General features: G+C 50.3%; 4 protein-coding genes across 4 annotated transcripts in view; 2 read left to right on the forward strand and 2 right to left on the reverse strand.

Annotated features, from left to right (window-relative positions):
- The window catches only part of ETH_00019730 (serine/threonine protein phosphatase, putative), a gene marked incomplete at both ends in the record, with an annotated part of 3,627 nt that extends 639 nt beyond the window's left edge, over nucleotides 1-2,988 (forward strand). The window contains one exon of the mRNA XM_013375806.1: nucleotides 57-2,988. Within this exon, the coding sequence (XP_013231260.1) occupies nucleotides 57-2,988 (2,932 nt within the window). The remainder of the gene's footprint in view (nucleotides 1-56) is intronic.
- A 1,374-nt stretch (nucleotides 2,989-4,362) lies between these two features.
- Nucleotides 4,363-4,806, reverse strand: ETH_00019735 (uncharacterized protein; the record flags this gene model as incomplete). The annotated part of the gene is made up of 1 exon (XM_013375807.1): nucleotides 4,363-4,806. The coding sequence occupies one exon, from the start codon at nucleotides 4,804-4,806 to the stop codon at nucleotides 4,363-4,365; it is 444 nt and encodes a 147-aa protein (XP_013231261.1).
- A 402-nt stretch (nucleotides 4,807-5,208) lies between these two features.
- Nucleotides 5,209-10,932, reverse strand: ETH_00019740 (PPR repeat-containing protein, putative; the record flags this gene model as incomplete). The annotated part of the gene is made up of 10 exons (XM_013375808.1): nucleotides 5,209-5,888; nucleotides 5,969-6,391; nucleotides 6,559-6,811; nucleotides 6,978-7,346; nucleotides 7,668-7,754; nucleotides 8,209-8,388; nucleotides 8,715-8,807; nucleotides 9,231-9,475; nucleotides 9,732-10,796; nucleotides 10,929-10,932. 10 exons carry the CDS (start codon nucleotides 10,930-10,932, stop codon nucleotides 5,209-5,211), a joined length of 3,399 nt encoding a protein of 1,132 aa, XP_013231262.1.
- A 741-nt stretch (nucleotides 10,933-11,673) lies between these two features.
- On the forward strand, nucleotides 11,674-14,404 carry ETH_00019745 (uncharacterized protein; the record flags this gene model as incomplete). The annotated part of the gene is made up of 4 exons (XM_013375809.1): nucleotides 11,674-11,715; nucleotides 12,677-12,775; nucleotides 13,462-13,582; nucleotides 14,160-14,404. 4 exons carry the CDS (start codon nucleotides 11,674-11,676, stop codon nucleotides 14,402-14,404), a joined length of 507 nt encoding a protein of 168 aa, XP_013231263.1.
- Nucleotides 14,405-16,230: the final 1,826 nt, after the last annotated feature.

The raw sequence follows: 16,230 nt of genomic DNA on the forward strand, positions 1-16,230 counted from the left end.
GACTTCGTGGACGGCCGCTCGGGGCGGCCCACGGGCCGCCGGCTGCACAAGCGCAGCAACCGCGAGGCGCGCGCGGCCAAGTTCCTCGACTTCTGGGAGGAAGCCGACCTGAAGCTGAAGGAGCTGAACGTGGACCACGAGGCCTTCGAAGAGGAAAACCGGGAGCGCGTCGCCAGCGAGATCGCCTTCCAGACCCGCGCGCCCGTCCTCGCGGAGCGGCTGCGCCTCCACGAGAAGGAGCTCGCCGACCTCCACGCCGAGTACCAGCAGCTCAGGGCCAAGAAGGCCATGTACGAGACCATGACTGCGCAGAAGGCCGCGGCGCTGGAGGCGCAGGGCGAGGTCCTGCGCGAGTCCGAGCTCAGCGAGGGCATGTACGAGCAGACCGAGAGGGTCATTGAACTCATGTACGTCATCGCCGCGCAGCACAAGTACCTCTGGGAGCGCTACGAGCAGCTGCGCGCGCTGCGCAGGCAGCTGCCGCCCCGCGACGCGCCGCAGGCGGAGGCGCTCTTGAAGCTCGAGAAGCAGCTCGCCGAGGCGCTGCGCCGCCGCCGCGAGCTCCACAGGAAGTGCGTCGAGCAGAACGCGCCGCCCGCGCCCGCGGACGCCGAGCAGATCCGCGACTTCGTCCTCAAGTCCCGCATCCTCCGCCGCGACATCGCCGAGTTCGAGCAGGTCCAGCGCGACCAGGAGGCCAAGGCCGCCGCTGCTGCTGCTGCTGCTGCTGCTGCTGCGGCCGCCGGCCTCGCCGCGCCGCCCGCCCGCCCCGCGGCGAAAGCCGAAGCCGAAACCCAAACCGAAACCGAAAAGGAAAAGGAAACCGAAAAGAAAAAGAAAAAGGAAAAGGAAAAGGAGTTGGAAGAGGAGCCGCCCGTGAAGGCGCTGGACCAGTCCGTGGAGGCGCGGCTGGAGCGGCGGAAGCGGCTGCTGGCGGAGCACGAGCGGGTGCTGCGGAGCGTGGAGGACTTGTCCGCAGGCGAGCGGGAAAAACTCAAGTCGGAGACGGAAATGCTGCGGCGGCAGCAGGAGCGGCTGCGGGCGGAGGTGGAGAAGCTGGAGGCGCTGCGGACGCGGAAGCGCTGGGCGGCGGACCGCAGGCCCTCGGAGGTGTGGGAAAAGCGGACGCAGAAACACGAACTTGAACAGACTCTGCAGCAGCTGGCGGCGTACAAAGCGTCGCTCACGAGCGTGCCCAAGGTGCAGCGCAGGACGAAGGACCTGAGCGACGCCGTGGCGAACATCGAGCTGCAGACGCTGGACCTGGAGGAGCAGCTGCAGGACCTGGCGGACGAGCTGCACGGCGCAGCAGCGCCGACGCAGCAGCAGCAGCAGCTGCAGCAGCTCAACGACCGCCTGCGCGAGCTCGCGCTGCTCGTCGACAGCAAAGGCACCCTCCCCCCCGAGGCGCTGCAGGACCCCGAGATCCGCAGCAGCTTCGCCGAGGCCGAGGAGGCGCTGCTGCTGCTGCGCGCCGAAGTCGAAGCAGCAGACGAAGCAGTCCGCAAGGAACTCAACGACTTGGACGAGAGCTGGCTGCGCCGCATGATCATCCGAGGCGCAGACGTGCAGCAGCTCGTTGAGGAGTTTGCAATTGACCCGGCTCTTGTGCTTGAGGAAGACGCGCGGCTGCGCGCCCAGGACCCCCGCAGGCAGCTGGCCTGGGCCGAGGAGCAGGAGTGGTTCCTCAGCAGCAAGCTCGAGGGCTTTCTCAAGCTGCCTCCGGAGCAGCAGCACAAGTTCGCCGAGGAGCAGCAGGAGCTCCAGCGCAGCATCGCCCGCGTCCAGGGCCTCCGCCAGCAGGCCCTCGAGCAGGTCCGCCAGCTCGACGCCGCTGCGGCCGCTGCAGCGGACCAGCCCGCAGCCGCAGCCGCAGCAGCAGCCGCAGCAGCAGCAGCAGCGCAGCAGCGCCAGCCGGAAGCCGTGGGCACGGACGCGCGGGCAGCAGCGCCGCCGGAAACGGAAACTGCAGCACCACCACCAGCAGCACCAGCAGCACCAGCAGCACCAGCAGCACCAGCAGCAGACCCAGCAGCGCAGGGAGCGGCGCCTGCAGAAGAAGCCGACGCCCGCCAAGACGCCGCCGCCGACTCAACGCCGACTGAAACGGAAGACACACAACTGCAGCAGCAGCAGCAGCAGCAGCAGCAGCAGCGGCAGGGTGAGGAGGGAGGGCAGGGAGAAGAGGAAAGCGCGTTTTCAGAAGCGTCGACAGCGTCCTCGGGCTCTTCCTCGTCCTCCGGTGTACGGACACCCGGCGGCGGCGCTGCAGCAGCCCCAGCAGCAGCAGCAGCAGCAGCAGCAGCGGGAGAGGCGGAGGAGGACGACGACGGCTCCGTGGTGTTCGAAGACTCGGAGGCGAGCTCGGGGTCCTCTTCGGAAGCGTCTGCTGCTGCTGCTGCTGCTGCCGCTGGCCCGGCAGCAGCAGCGGGAGCAGCAGGAGAGCCCTTGGAGTCGGACGAAGACCTGAACTTGGACGAAATGCTGGTCTCCGAAGACGGACTGACGCGGGGAAGAAGACTCGCTGCACTGATGGAGTGGTTTCAGCCGAAGAAAGAAGAAACTCCCGTTAAAGAACTCCCGAAAATAGACCTGGGGCCCAAAGACCCCTGCGAGGGGGAGCCCATGTTGTACGTGGTGGTGAAGAAAGCCATCAACGCCGAGTACGCCGCCAACTTCGCAGAAAGATGCAAAAAGGTCTTCGCCAACAGAGCCCACAGGAGCCAGCGGCGGTTCCTGGGCCTCTTCGACGACTCCGGCACTCCGGCCATGTACGAGGCGCCGCACCCGCACATCATCCGCGGGCTGCAGCAGGTCTTCGGCACCACCCACGTCGGCGCCTTCGCTGGCCTCATGCGGACTCTGCGCAAAAAGCTGCTCGCCCTCAACGAGAAGATCGGCGTGGCGCCGCTCGAAGACCCCACGGCGCCCGCGGAGGCCCAGGAGGCGGCGCCCGAGGAGGAGTTCGCGGTCAACGACGACGAGTGAAACTCGCGGAAAGCCCCAGCTTTCCCCGGCCTTCCGACTTGGTTCCGACGCACTTTTGCAAATTGTTCCCTCCGGAAGAAGAAAAAAACAAAAAGCGGAAAGTTCAACTCGGCGTTCGCCGAAACGCCGCAGCCCGCCCCCGCGGAACGCCAGATTCAGATTCTGAAACCAACGCGCAACGCGCGCAATGGGATTCAAGACATTCCTCCGGAGTTTATTGGGGATAGAGAATTCCAAATATTCAAAAACACTTAAAAACACGCCCCGCAAGCCTCACAGTCACGCCGCTCGCGCTCCAAAGAATGGGCGGCGCATCTGCGCAAAATTAAGATTTTTTGAGCCGTCGGGTGTACGTACACCGCAAGTGCGCGGCTGGCGGCTGCGCGCGCGCGGCCTTTAGCTACAGTCGGCGCTTCCGTTATTTTGTCCAACTTTATTTATTGTGTCCAGCCGAAGCTCGTCTTCGACTGCAGGCTCTCGCAGCCAGAAGGGCTCAGGTGTACATACAGCTGGCAGCGGGAGGGACGCTGCGAAGCGGATATCTGCTTCCTCCTTTAATCTCTCGACTTCATTTCTCGCATTTTTACTGCTGCACGAATTGCTGCTGCATATTTGAATTGCGTCACTTTTACTGCTGCACCAATTGCTGCTGCAAACTTGGAGCACATCATTTTTACTGCTGCACCAATTGCTGCTGCTAAATGAATTACAACATTTACGCTGCTGCACTAAGTGCTGCTGCAGTTAATTCGAATTACGTCGTTTCTACTGCCGCACGAAGTCCTGTTGAAAACTTGAATCATTTGTGCTGCTGCACTAATCGCCGCTGCAGACTAGTTAGGTACCATTTATACTGCTGCACTAGTTGCTGCTACGAACTTGATGCTGCTGCACTAGTTGCTGCTACGAACTTGATAACTAATTGCTGCTGCAAACTTGAACTTCAAGAATTGGATTTGCATTTAATTGGACTTAGTTGGAGCTGCAGCAAATGGGTATTTGGCATCCCTCTTCTCGTCAACAAGCTGCATCTGCATTTGGTTTGAAGTTGCTGTTTTAAACAAGAAAGAACTAAAGCAGCAGCAGCGGCGGGGCCTCAGCAGCAGCAGCAGCAGCAGCAGCAGCAGCAGCAGCAGCAGCCGTTCGTTTCCGCTGCTGCTGCTGCAGTGGGCGCTGCCGCTCGGCAGCAAACAAAACACAACTAGCGCAACACAATCAGAAGTTAATTGAAACAACAATGCATTTTCTTTAAAGTCATTTAACTCAATTAGAATAAATCAATTCTTCACTTTCAGCCAACACATAAATACATTAATTGCTTCTACTGACCTAAAGAAGAACATCACTCTGCAGCACTGCACGTTTACACAGACCCTACCGGCAGCTGCTGCGTGCTGCTGCTACTGCTGCTGCAGCTGATGCTGCTGCTGTTGCAGCTGATGCTGCTGCTGTTGCAGCTGATGCTGCTGCTGTTGCAGCTGATGCTGCTGCTGTTGCAGCTGATGCTTGCTGTAGCTGATGCTTGCTGCAGTTCATGCTTGCTGCAGCCGATGCTTGCTGCGGCTGCTCCTGCTTGCTGCGGCTGCTCCTGCTTGCTGCGGCTGCTCCTGCTTGCTGCGGCTGCTCATGCTTGCAGCTGCTGCTGCTGCTTGCTGCAGCTGCTGCTTGCTGTAGCTGCTCCTGCTTGTTGAGGCTGCTGCTTGCTGCAGCTGCTGCTGCTTGCTGCAGCTGCTGCTGGAAACAGGCTCGCGGCCCTTTAGTTGCCTGTCTTTGCTGCTTCCAGGTGCTGCAAACAGCAAAGCTTCTTCTTCGGTTCATTGACTAAAATGTATTTACTAAATAATAAATCTAATAAAAATAAATTTTATTTATTTCAGAACAATTCACATATTCAGTAAACGGGCATGCATACACCTTAACTGCTTCGGACGGCGCCGTAAAAATACCCGCAGCCGCTGTCTTCTGCTGCTCCCGCGGCTGCTGCTGCTGCTGCTGCTGCTGCTGCCCCTTCTGCTGCTGCTGCTCAAGTGCAGCAGCGCCATCCCCACGCTGCTGCTCTCTTCATGCGTGTCTTTCAGTGTTCCTGCTGAGCTATCCTACCAATCCGCTTCTTCTGCTGCGGCCGCTCCTGCTGCTGCTGCTTCTGCACCTGCTGCTGCTGTTGCTGCTGCTGCTGCTTTGTGCCCAACTTCCTTCACACTAATGGCGACACGCTGAGGGCTACGTTCCCAGGAGATGGCAAACACACATAACAGCAGCAACTCTTGCTGCTGCAGCTGTTGCTGTTGCAGCTGTTGCTGCTGCAACAGCTGCTAGTGATACTGCTGTAGCTGTTGCTGCTGCTGTTACTGCAGCAGTTGCTACCGCAACTGTTGCTACTCCAACTGTAGCCGCCGCAGCCGCTGTTGCAGCAGCTGTTGCTGACGCAGCGGTTGCTGCTGTAGCTGTTGTTGCTGCAGCTATGGCTGCTGCAGCTATGGCTGCTGCAGCTGTTGTTGCTGCAGCTATGACTGCTCCAGCTGTTGCGGCTGCAGCTGTTGCTGCTGCAGCTGTTGCTGCTGCAAGTGTTGCAGGGCCTTCTGGCCAAACTGCTTGAGCGTCATCCTCTGGCGTCCAGCAGCTTTTGCTGCTGCTGCTGCTGCTGCTGCAGCAGTGGCTGTTGTTCTTGCACCTGCCAGTAGCTCGCCCCCCGCCGCTGTATCTCCTTCTGCGGCTTAATTGGGGAGTGTCTGTGCTACTCTGTTGCTGCTGCTGCTGCTGCTGTTGCTGCTGCTGTTGTTGCTGCTGCTGTTGCCGCTGCTGCTGCTGTTGCTGCTGCTGCTGGATTTGGTGGCGGTTAGACCTGCAGCATTTTGATGCTTGCAGCTTTTTCTCTTTGTCTTCTTGCTGCTGCCATTGTCCTGTCTTGCATTACTATAATTATTATTATTATTATTATTATTATTATTATTATTACTGCTATTGTTGCTGCTGCTTGCACCTCTAGCTCGAGGCCCCATGAGCTCCCACAGGCCCTTGCAAACAGCATGCATGTCTTCTAGGCTGCGGCTCCTCCCATCCTGCTGCTGCTGCTGCTGCTGCAGCTGCTGCTGCAGTGGGGGCAACAGCTGCTGCTGCCCTTGCTGCAGCTGTTCCTGCGTGCCTTGCTGCTGCTGCTGCTGGTGCTGCTGTTGCTGCTGCTGCTGCTGGTTGACGGCGTTCCAGACCCTGTTAACAACGCCCTGCGGCAGCAGCACCCCCTGTGCTGCTGCTTTGAGCAGCAGCTCAGCAGCAAGAGCAGCAGCACCATTTGAAATGCATGCAGCAACTAATGCAGTGTATGCATGACTATCTATGGCGAAGCCAAAACGAGCCGGCAGCGCCTGAGCCAGCTCCAACGCCTTCTGCAGATTGTTGCAGCGGCCTGCAGCAGCAGCAGCAGCAGCACAGCAGCAGCAGCAACAAACATGAAATGCGTGCGGCATCTTCCATTTATTTCATATTTTAACATTTGTGTCAGGTCCAGCCAGCAGCAGACTAGTTGCTGCTGGGAGAAGCTGCGCAGCACTTGCAGCAGCAGCAAAGGCTCACCGTAAAGCTTCACGCACTGGCAAAGGGTGTAGCTGCTGGGCTGGACATTTGCTGCAGTCATCTGCTGCAGCAGCAGCTCCACGAGCGGCACGTTGCGCCGCGTTGCTGCTCCCTGAATTAAGGTGTTGAAGACAATTGCGTCGGGCTTTATTTGATATTGCTGCTGCATTTGCTGCAGCAGCGACAGCGCCTCCTTCAGCGGCTCGTCTCCTGGGCAGCAGCAAAGCCCCTTGATCACGGTGCTGAAAGATATCTGCAGCAGCAGCAGCAGCAGCAGCAGCAGCAGGTTCGCAGGATCGCCGCGGCGCCCCGCCCGCGAACAGTAAACAAAACCGATACGCAAATGACACATAATGCAGCAAAACAGAATAAATAAAATAAAATAAAGTAAAATAAATGAATAGAGAAGTAATTCTCACCAAATCAGGGAACACAGAACCCTGCGCATGCATATCCCGGAAAAGACGAAGCGCGTCGTCTGTTCTGCCGTTGACGACGCAGAGATGCAAAAGGGCATTGAGAGATATTGTGTTGAGGACAGCTTGCCGCTGCTGCTGCTGCTGCTGCTGCGGCTGGCGCTGTCGCTGCTGCTGCTGCTGCCGCTGCTGCTGCCCCGCGGTGGAGGCCGCCTGCTGCACCGCCGCGTACGCCTCCAGAGCCACATCTACGCCTCTGGACTTGTACCGAGAGAGGCCTTTTATTAAAATTGAAAAATGAACTGAGTCCGCCACTTGCTGCTGCACCATAGAGGTGAACAGCTTCTTCGCCTCGGCCAGCAGGTTGTGCGACTGCGCGCGAAACATGCAAAAACCGCAAAGTTGAACTGCATCAAAACTTCGATCCAAACTCAAATTCAAATTCATATTCAACTTAATACAACAAAATTGAGCTGCGTTTAAATTTTAATTCAATTTAAATTCAAATTCAAATTTGAACGCAAGATTAAGACGAAAGTGAGCCGCCACGCTGCTGGCGACGCGGCGCTGCTGCGGGCGCGCGCAAAGAGGAAACTATGGCTGGAAATTCACAATTGGAATTCAAATAAACAAACTAGACAAATTAATGCTTTCTAATTCAATAAAAATGCCATTAAACTTCAAAAGCCTCACCAGCAGCGTTTCCAGCATGCATCCGTAAGTGTAGTTCGTCGGTTCGATGCTTTTCCTGCTATGCAGGTCTCTCCACAAGTCCCAAACCTGAGTAGTTACAAATAAATAAAATCTAAAAAACAAAATAATTAAAAACAATAAAGAACATAAAAGAAAGACATAAAGAAGGAATAAGACGCGAAACAAGTACTGGAGTGCACAAGTGCTTATGTGCAAATTCAAATTCGAAAAAACTTTGAAGTGAAACCAACAGGAAGGAAAGCAAAGACACATCAAATCCGACTACGACAGCCACAGCAGCAAAACGAAAAGACAAAGGACAGAAACTGAGAGAACAAAGAAGCAAAGAAGAGAAGGAAGACGCGGGCAAAGGAAAGAAGCAGCAGCGCGGCTGCAGCAGCGGGAAAGAAGCAAAGCAGCCAACGGCTCTATCTCTAAAGCTCAACGCCGCAGCAGAACATTAGCAAAACAACAGCAAAAGAGCAGCAGAGCAGCAGCAAAAGAGCAGCAGAGCAGCAGCAAAAGAGCAGCAGCTGCGGACCTTGTCAACGTGGCCCAGCCGGCCGTAAGCCTTGATCAGGGTGCCGTACGCGTGGGCGTTGAGAGTCAGCGGCGATCTTTCGAAGCGCTGCAGCAGCCGCCGCAGCCGTTCGGTGTCGTTGAGCCGCAGCGTCGCGTCGATGCAAGTTGAAAGCAGAATCAGGTCTTCGCACGCGTTCGCCTGACAGCAAGAAACCCAGTCGAAACGAGCCATTTCCACGCCAAATTCGGCGTTTTTTCATTTCAAAAATGAACTAGAAAGCACTTTTGTCGTTAGGTCCAGGAGATAATGGCCAGAAAACTCAGATGGCGGGGCGAATCCAAGAAATTCAAGAAAATCATGAAAAGGTTGAACGGGCGCGGACAACCGCCAGATCTCAAACGATCCAAAGCGGAGTGACGTGAAAAAAACAAAATACCTTGAAAAAATACTCTTTTAATTGAAAATGAGAAATGTATTTGGAGAACTAAATGAATTTCGCTAAGTCGCGAAGTGCCACCACCCACTGTATCCATGAGCTGTAGAGTGCGGCGAATCAGTTTCGGATCTTGGCCAGGTTGCAGGCTCTTCACCAGGGCGCTGACGGTGAACTTGTCCGGCTGCAGCATCGCAAAAAGGGAGACATATTTCATTTGTAATTGGAAACAAATACATTTTCAACTGGAAACAAGCAAAAGAACTGGGATCACCAAAATCCAAACTCTGCACAGGAAATTGAATGACACGGAAACCGAGGAAACCAACGCTAGGCAGCCCCACGAGGAATCAACTGCAATTAAAATTGCACACGAGAATATGCAGATGCATGCAAAGAAACACGAGGAGGAACAGAAGAAAAGAACGAGAGAAAAGTAGCAAGCAGCAAGCAGCAGCGCAGCGAGCTGCAGCAGGCCGATCTGGCTGGCCCGCGAGCGTCGCTGCTGCTTCCCGTGCAGAAGAGGGAAACAGTTCTTCTTTTCAGGCGAAAAAAAGAGCGAGTCCGTGCTGCTGCTGCTGCAGCTGTTGCTGCTGCTGCTGCTCACCGCCATGTGGTGGTTCTGGATTTCCTCGACGTAGAACCACGCCCTGTCCACCCTGCCGCAGCTGACTGCAGCATTAACCAGCAAGTTGTAAGAGACGCCGTCGGGCTCGATGTTGCTTCTGCGGATCTTCTCCAGCAGCGCCTCAGCAGCAGCTAATTCCCCTCGAGACGAATACGCCTTCAGCATTGTGTTGTAAGTCACCAAGTCCGCGACTCCGGCCTCTTCGATGCGGCTGAAGAGCCTCTCTGCAGCGCAGCGGCAGCAAACCGGCAGCAAGCTGCTTAACACCCACAAAGTTCTGCTGCTGCAGCCCGCAGACCCGCGCAGCAACTTGAAACTGCAGCAGCAGCAGCGCAAACGGCCACCAGAGTAAACATGCAGCAAGAGCAGCACAGCAACTGAAACTGCAGCAGCAACACGAGCGCAGAAACGAAAAGCGCAGCAGCAGCAGCAGCAGCAACTTGAAACTGCAGCAGCAGCAGCAGCAGCAGCGGCACTGACTGGCGAGCTGCTGCTCCCCGCTGGCGACACAGGCAAACAAGACGTAGTTGAGGAGCTGAATGTCTGGAAAGACTTTTCCTTCTTTCTGAACTGTTGCCAAAACCCGAAGTGCTGCTGCACCATCTCGCCGGCGGCAGCAATCTCGCACCAAACCCATGTAGTACTGCAGCAGCATTTTGGAGTCGCTGCGGCCCTCGCGGGGGCCTGTGGGGCCCCCCCTGCGGCGGCCGCCGCCCCGCCGCGGCGGTGCAGCAGCAGCAGCAGCAGCAGCAGCAGCAGCAGCGGCGGCGGAAGCGCCGCTGCTCCCGCTGCTGCTGCTGCCCCCGCGGAAGGGAACGCTCAGGCCGCTGCGGCCCAGCAGCTCCAGAGACGCAGCAGGCCCCTGCTGCAGCAGGTCCTCCTGCTGCTCCTGCTGCGGCAGCAGCAGCGGCTGCTGCTGCTGCTGCTGCCGCTGCAGGTCCAAGTCTAAAGCAGCGTCGAGCTGCAGGAAGTCACGGCTCCCCAGAGCCCTCAGCTGCGACAAAAGGGAGTCGCCAAAAAGATCCTGCTGCTGCTGCTGCTGCTGCAGCTGCAGCGGAGTCATGGAGAAAGGCGGCAGCTGCTGCAGCTGCTGCTGCTGCAGCGCGCCATTTAAAAAGGATGAGGCACAAGCCAAGTCAACTTCAGGTGTATGTGCACCCCCGAGCTCAAGAGCCGGAATACTACCTGTTGCTGCTGCTGCTGCTGCGTTTGTTTGGGAGAGACAGAAAGACAAATCTGCTGCTGAAGGAGACACAGCGGGGTCCTCCTCGAAGCTGCTAAGCCAGAGGGGAAGTTCCCCTGCGCCGCAGCTGCTGCTGCTGCTGTTGCTGTTGCTGCTGCTGCTGGCTGTCGTGCTGCAGAGGGGCGCTGCAGCAACCACAGGCTCCACTTCCCAGCTCTTGCTGCTGCTGCTGCTCAAGCAGCAAGCATCATCACTTGCTTCTTCGTAGCCGCACAAAGTCCTTTCTCTCTCTTCTCCGTATTCTGCTGCTTCCTCCCGCACCACAGGAAACAGCACCTCACCTGCTGCTGCTGCTGCTGCTGCTGATGGAGACGAGGCCGAAGCAGCAGAGTCATATGAAGGCGCAGATGAAGAAGCAGAAGCAGTAGGTTTTCTTTTTCGTTTTTATTTTCTTTTTTGGCCGCTGAGGTGTACGTACACCCCGCGCGGCCAACGCATGCGGTGTACGTACACCCGAAGAAGGCCCGACCTGAAAGAAACTGCACTTTTGCATTTCAAGTTATTTAAATTATTTTCATTATTTTAATTATTTAAAAGCACTTTTGATTTTTTGAATTCTTGATACAGCAAGTGCTCGTTGCAGTGTACGTACACCGCGTGCATGCATGCGCGTTGCTCATTCGTGTTATTTCCATTTTTAGTTTTAATTTTTATTTTTTATTCTTTTAGTGTTTTCATTTTTGTTTTCTTTTTGTAGTTTTGCTGCTGCTTCTTCCACTCTCATTTGCTGCAACTTATAAATTGATTTCCTGATAGTTAACTTTTATTTTTTGTTTCATTTATTTCTGTGTATTTCTGTTCATTTTAATTTATTTTAATTTATTTTATTTACTTTGATTTGTTTTTTTGTTTTTTTATCATTTTGATTATCTTTATTCGTTTATTTATTCTCCTGGGCAGCTTGAAGGCCCCCAATTTATCTTCAGTTTCAATATTTACTTTTTAATTTATTTACTGTTCATTTATTGTTTGCTTATGATTTATTTTTTTTATTTGTTTATTATTTTCTCATTTATTTGAAGTTTATTATCTCCCTATCTTATTCCCTTTTATAAGCTTATTTACTTATTTATATATTAAATAGCTTATTTAATTATTTATTCATTATTTTATTTATTTATTTATTTATCTTTTATTTTTATTTTTATTTTTATTTTTGTTTTGCAGCTGCAAGACCTGATGGCCCGTTTGCCCGAAGGGGCGCCGCCGCCGGGGCTGTTGGTAAGGATTTTAGTTTCGGATTTTAAATTAATTTAATTTTAAATTAGTTTTAATTATTTTTAAATTACTTTTAAATTAATTTTAAATTAGTTTCAAGTTAAATATCTCCTTTTGAATTTAATTCATGGCAGTAGGCTTTTCTTTTGTTTGCAGTCTTAGCAGCGACAAACAGCTAGCTAGCTGACAGCTAGCTAGCTAGCTAGCTAGCTAGTTGGCTAGCTAGTTGTTGCTGCTGCTGCTGCTGTGCAAAGCGAGCTAGCTAGCCAGTTGGCAATACAGAGGATACAGCTAGCTAGCTAGCTGTCTAGCTAGCTAGCTAGCCAGCATGCAGTATACAGTATGGAGCTAGCTAGCTAACTGGCCAGTAAACAATACACGGCTCGCTAGCTGGCTAGCTAGCTGCGTAACTAGCTAGCTAGCTAGTTAGCTAGTTAGCCAGTGCTTGCAGTTGTTTCATCCTTAGGCTTTGAGCCCTTGGCTTTTTTCCAGGAGTTCTTCAGCGGTGAAGAGTTGAATTGTCTTCATTTTCTGTTTCTTTTGATCTATTTGCTTTTTAAAGCTCATGATTGATTTCGAGGAAACCTTTTATTACTTTGCATGCGTTTAAAGGAGGCAAAAGGCGCGCAGTGTACGTACAGCGCAGGCACTGTGGCATTTTTGCCATTTCTCTTGGAAAATGGAAAATTCGAAGTGTTCTGAAGATCTAAATGTGAAATATATTTTAAAAAGTGTTTTTTAAAACAAATGGAGTTGTCTTTCGCGTCATATTTATGTGAAATGTGTGCAGACTTGCTGCACATTTGGGGTGTGTGTACACCCGGTTGCGAAGGCGCCGAACGCGTTTCTCGGCCCCTACGTGTTCTCTTTTGTCATTTCTTTTAATTTTTTTTGCACTTTTGGAATTATTATTCATTTTTAATTGTTATTTTCTTCCTTATCCGCTTTTCGGGTGTCTCTACAGGCCACAATTGCCCGCCTGCAGCACTTGAAGCGAAGAGGCATTACTGTGAACGCCAATATAGACACTTCTCTTGATTTCAAAAACCCTTATTTGTTAGAAGTGGGTCTTTAGATTTTATTTAATTCAATTTCACTTATTTAATTCAATTCATTTTGTCTTATTTAATTCAATTCGTTTTATTTTATTTCATTCAGTTTCATTTCTCATTTTCCCGTTTTTTCCTTTTTCCGCCTATTGGATTATTCAAATTATTCCTTCTATTTTCTTTATTATTTTCCTGGCTTATCTTTTCTTCTTGTTCATTATTTTATCATTCATCTTTTATTCTATTTCGCTATTATTTCGTTTTTCGCTTATTTTCATTGTTTGTTCCAATTAAACTTTTCATTTGTCTGTTTTTCTCCATTTGATTCCATTTTTGACATTTTCATTTAACTCCTTTATTTATCACTTTTGTATATTTAATTTCATTTTAATTTCGCTTTTTCTGCACTTAATTCCATTTAATCGCATTTTTGTTCTTCTGTTTAGTTAATTTATTTATCTTCAAACTCAATTAATTAATTTGATTTTTTTAAATTCATTCAACTTCAATTCTTAAATCCTAAGATTGGACTTTTCTCTTTTTGCACATTTGGCTTCATTTTTGAGGTATTTTTGCGAATTTAATTCCAATTTTTATGGAAAAAAGGCCATTTTAATTGTGCTTGATGGATTTAATTGAATTCATTTCTTTAAATGCTTTAATTCTGCATTTAGTTGTTTTATTTTTATTTTGTTTTCAGAAAATAATGAAGTTATTTGGAATAGACCCTTACTGCTCAAACAGCCCCGCGGCTCTTTCTTGCAATCCTCTGGCGCACTTCGAGGCCGAGCCCGACGAAGGTCCTTTTTACCTTTTTGTCGGCAAGTTTTAATTCTTTTTTTTCTTTTTTGAATTAAAAGTTCCTTTTTATCATTTGTCGACAACTTTTGTCCTTTTATTCTTCTTTTTCTCTTCAAAAGGACCTATTGTTCTTTTTTGCAAAGTTTTATTTCTTATATTTCTCATTTTATCAGTAAAAACATTAAAGAGTCCTTTTTGTCTGTTTGAAGACAAGTTTTATTTCTTTTCTTTGTTCATTAAATCATTTAGAAGTCTTTTTCTCTTTTCAAAATCCTTTATTCTTTTGTTATTCTTTTGTTGTTAAAGGTCTTTTTTCAGAAAATTTCATTTCTTTTTATTTTAAAAGTTCCATCTTGCAACTTTCTGAAAATGCATGCAAATATGGAAAATGAAAATAGAAAATGAAAAGAATTAAAAATAAATGAAAGTAAATGTAAAAAATAAATGAGCATAAATAATTAAAATAATCAAAAGTAAATGACTTTGACGCATGTTGCCAGCAGCAGCAGAATGAATTCAGCAGCAGCAGCAGCAGCAGGAGCAACAGCAACAGCAGCAACAGGAACAGAGGTGCTGTGCGCTGGGGTGTATGTACAGCTAAGCGGCAAGAGCGAAGGAGACAGAGGAGAGAAAAACAAAGAGAAATGAAAGAGTCGTTTGCTGCTGCTGCTGCTGCTGCTGCTGCTGCTACAGCAGCAGCAGCACCCCTAGGCTCTTCAGCTGTATCGACAGCAGCAAAATCACACCCCCCGAACTCAACTAGTAAGTCTCCTTCCAGGCCTCTACTCAGCAGCAGCAACAGCAGCAAATGCAGCAGCAACAGCAGCAGCAGTTCGAAATAGTAACGAATTGCACTTTCGAACTAGGACTATAAAAGTATAAATGCATTTAAAAAGCCAATGTTCTCTTGCTATTTACTCTTATTTATTTATTTTTATTATTTCCATTTATTTATTTTTATTTATTATTTGTTTTTATTCTTCAGGCTCGGGCCCTGCTGCAGCTCCTAGCACTGCAGCAGCAGCAGCTGCTGCTGCTGCCCACATCAGCGCTGCTGTCTCCCAGGCTGGTGAGTTTGCCCTAAACCATAAACCCTAAACCCTAATTCTAAACCCTAAACCCTAATTCTAAACCCTAACCCTCGTTCTAAACCTTGAACCCTTTCTGGGCCGTAAGCCTTCAAAGTGTGTTAATTTATTTTCTTCGACTCGCCCTAAACCCTAATTCAGGGTTTAGGACTACGGCGCTAAACTCTAAACTCTGATTCTAGAAGAGGAGGCAGCAAATTGTTTTTTTCTTTTTGCTGCAGCTGCGCAACGAGCAAAAAGATAAAAGAAACAACACAGTGTGGAGCTTGGCAGCGCTACTGCTGCTGCAGCTCTTGCTGCTGCAGCTGCTGCTGCAGCTGCTGCTCCCTAGCTGCTGCTGCGGCTGCTGATGATGCAGCCGCTGCTGCTGTAGCCGCTGCTGCTGTAGCCGCTGCTGCGGCTGCTGCTGCAGCTGCTGCTGCAGCTGCTGCTGCAGCTGCTGCTTTTGATTTGCTGCCGCCCTTCAGGGCGCCGATGGATGACTTCGACTTCTCGAATTTATTCTTTTCACCGCTTTAGTAGTTTCGATATTTATATTATTATTGTTTTATTGATTTATTATTATTATTTTGCATTATTATTATCAATTACTATTTATTAGTATTTATTATTATCATTGTTATTATTATTATTGCCATTATTACTATCATTATTATACTATTGTAGTACTATTATTTTAGTATTACTTAGTATTTATTAGTATGTTTTTGTACCGCACCATCTGTCGCCACTTTATTTATTACTATTATTATTTATTATTATAATTAGTTATTAGTACTTATTAGCGTTTATCATTTTTATTATTTTCTTTTTTGAAAGTGCTGCTGCAGGCTTTGCTGCTGCTGCAGAGGCCTACTATTACTCCCAGTATTAGTACTATTACTACTATTACCATTTAATTATTTAATTAGTTGATTATTCAATTATTTGATTGTTTAATTTACTAATTATTTAATTATTTAATTATTTAATTGGTTGCATTGATTTCTTAAAGAAAGGCAACTCGAGAAGTTGCTCTTCAAAAAACTGCCGACAGAATTTCATCAACAAATCGGAGCCTTCCTCGAGGTCTCATTGCGCTGGCAGCTAGCTGACTAGCTAGCTGCCCCGCAGATAGCTAGCTAGCTAGCTAGCTAGCTAGCTAGCCAGCCAGCTAGCTAGCTGGCTAGCTAGCTAGCTGGGTGGCTAGCTGGATGGCCAGCTAGCTACGTGGTTAGCTAGCTGGCTAGCTAGCTAGCTAGCTAGCTATGTAACTGCTGCGTTGAGGTGCTCGCACTCTATCTGGCTAGCTAGCTAGCTAGCTGGGTAGCCATCCAGCTGCGCGGCTAGCTAGTAGCTAGCAGGCTACTGGGCCGCTAGCTATGGAGTCAAGTAGCTAGCTGGCTAGCTAGCTAGCTAGCCAGCCAGCTAGCCAGCTAGGTAAATAGCCACAAGTGTCACAGCCCAGCTAGCTGCTTCGCTAGCTGGCTGTTGGTTTGCCGTCCGTCTGGTCTACAGGGTGGCTAGCTAGCTCGCTAGCTAGCCACCACTCCGCATTTGGGCCGCTGCCCGTAGGCTAACTAACTTGCTAGCTAGCTAAC

Source organism: Eimeria tenella, genomic scaffold (assembly GCF_000499545.2).
Source record: "Eimeria tenella Houghton genomic scaffold, Eth_scaff3, whole genome shotgun sequence".
Taxonomy (NCBI): Eukaryota; Apicomplexa; class Conoidasida; order Eucoccidiorida; family Eimeriidae; genus Eimeria; species Eimeria tenella.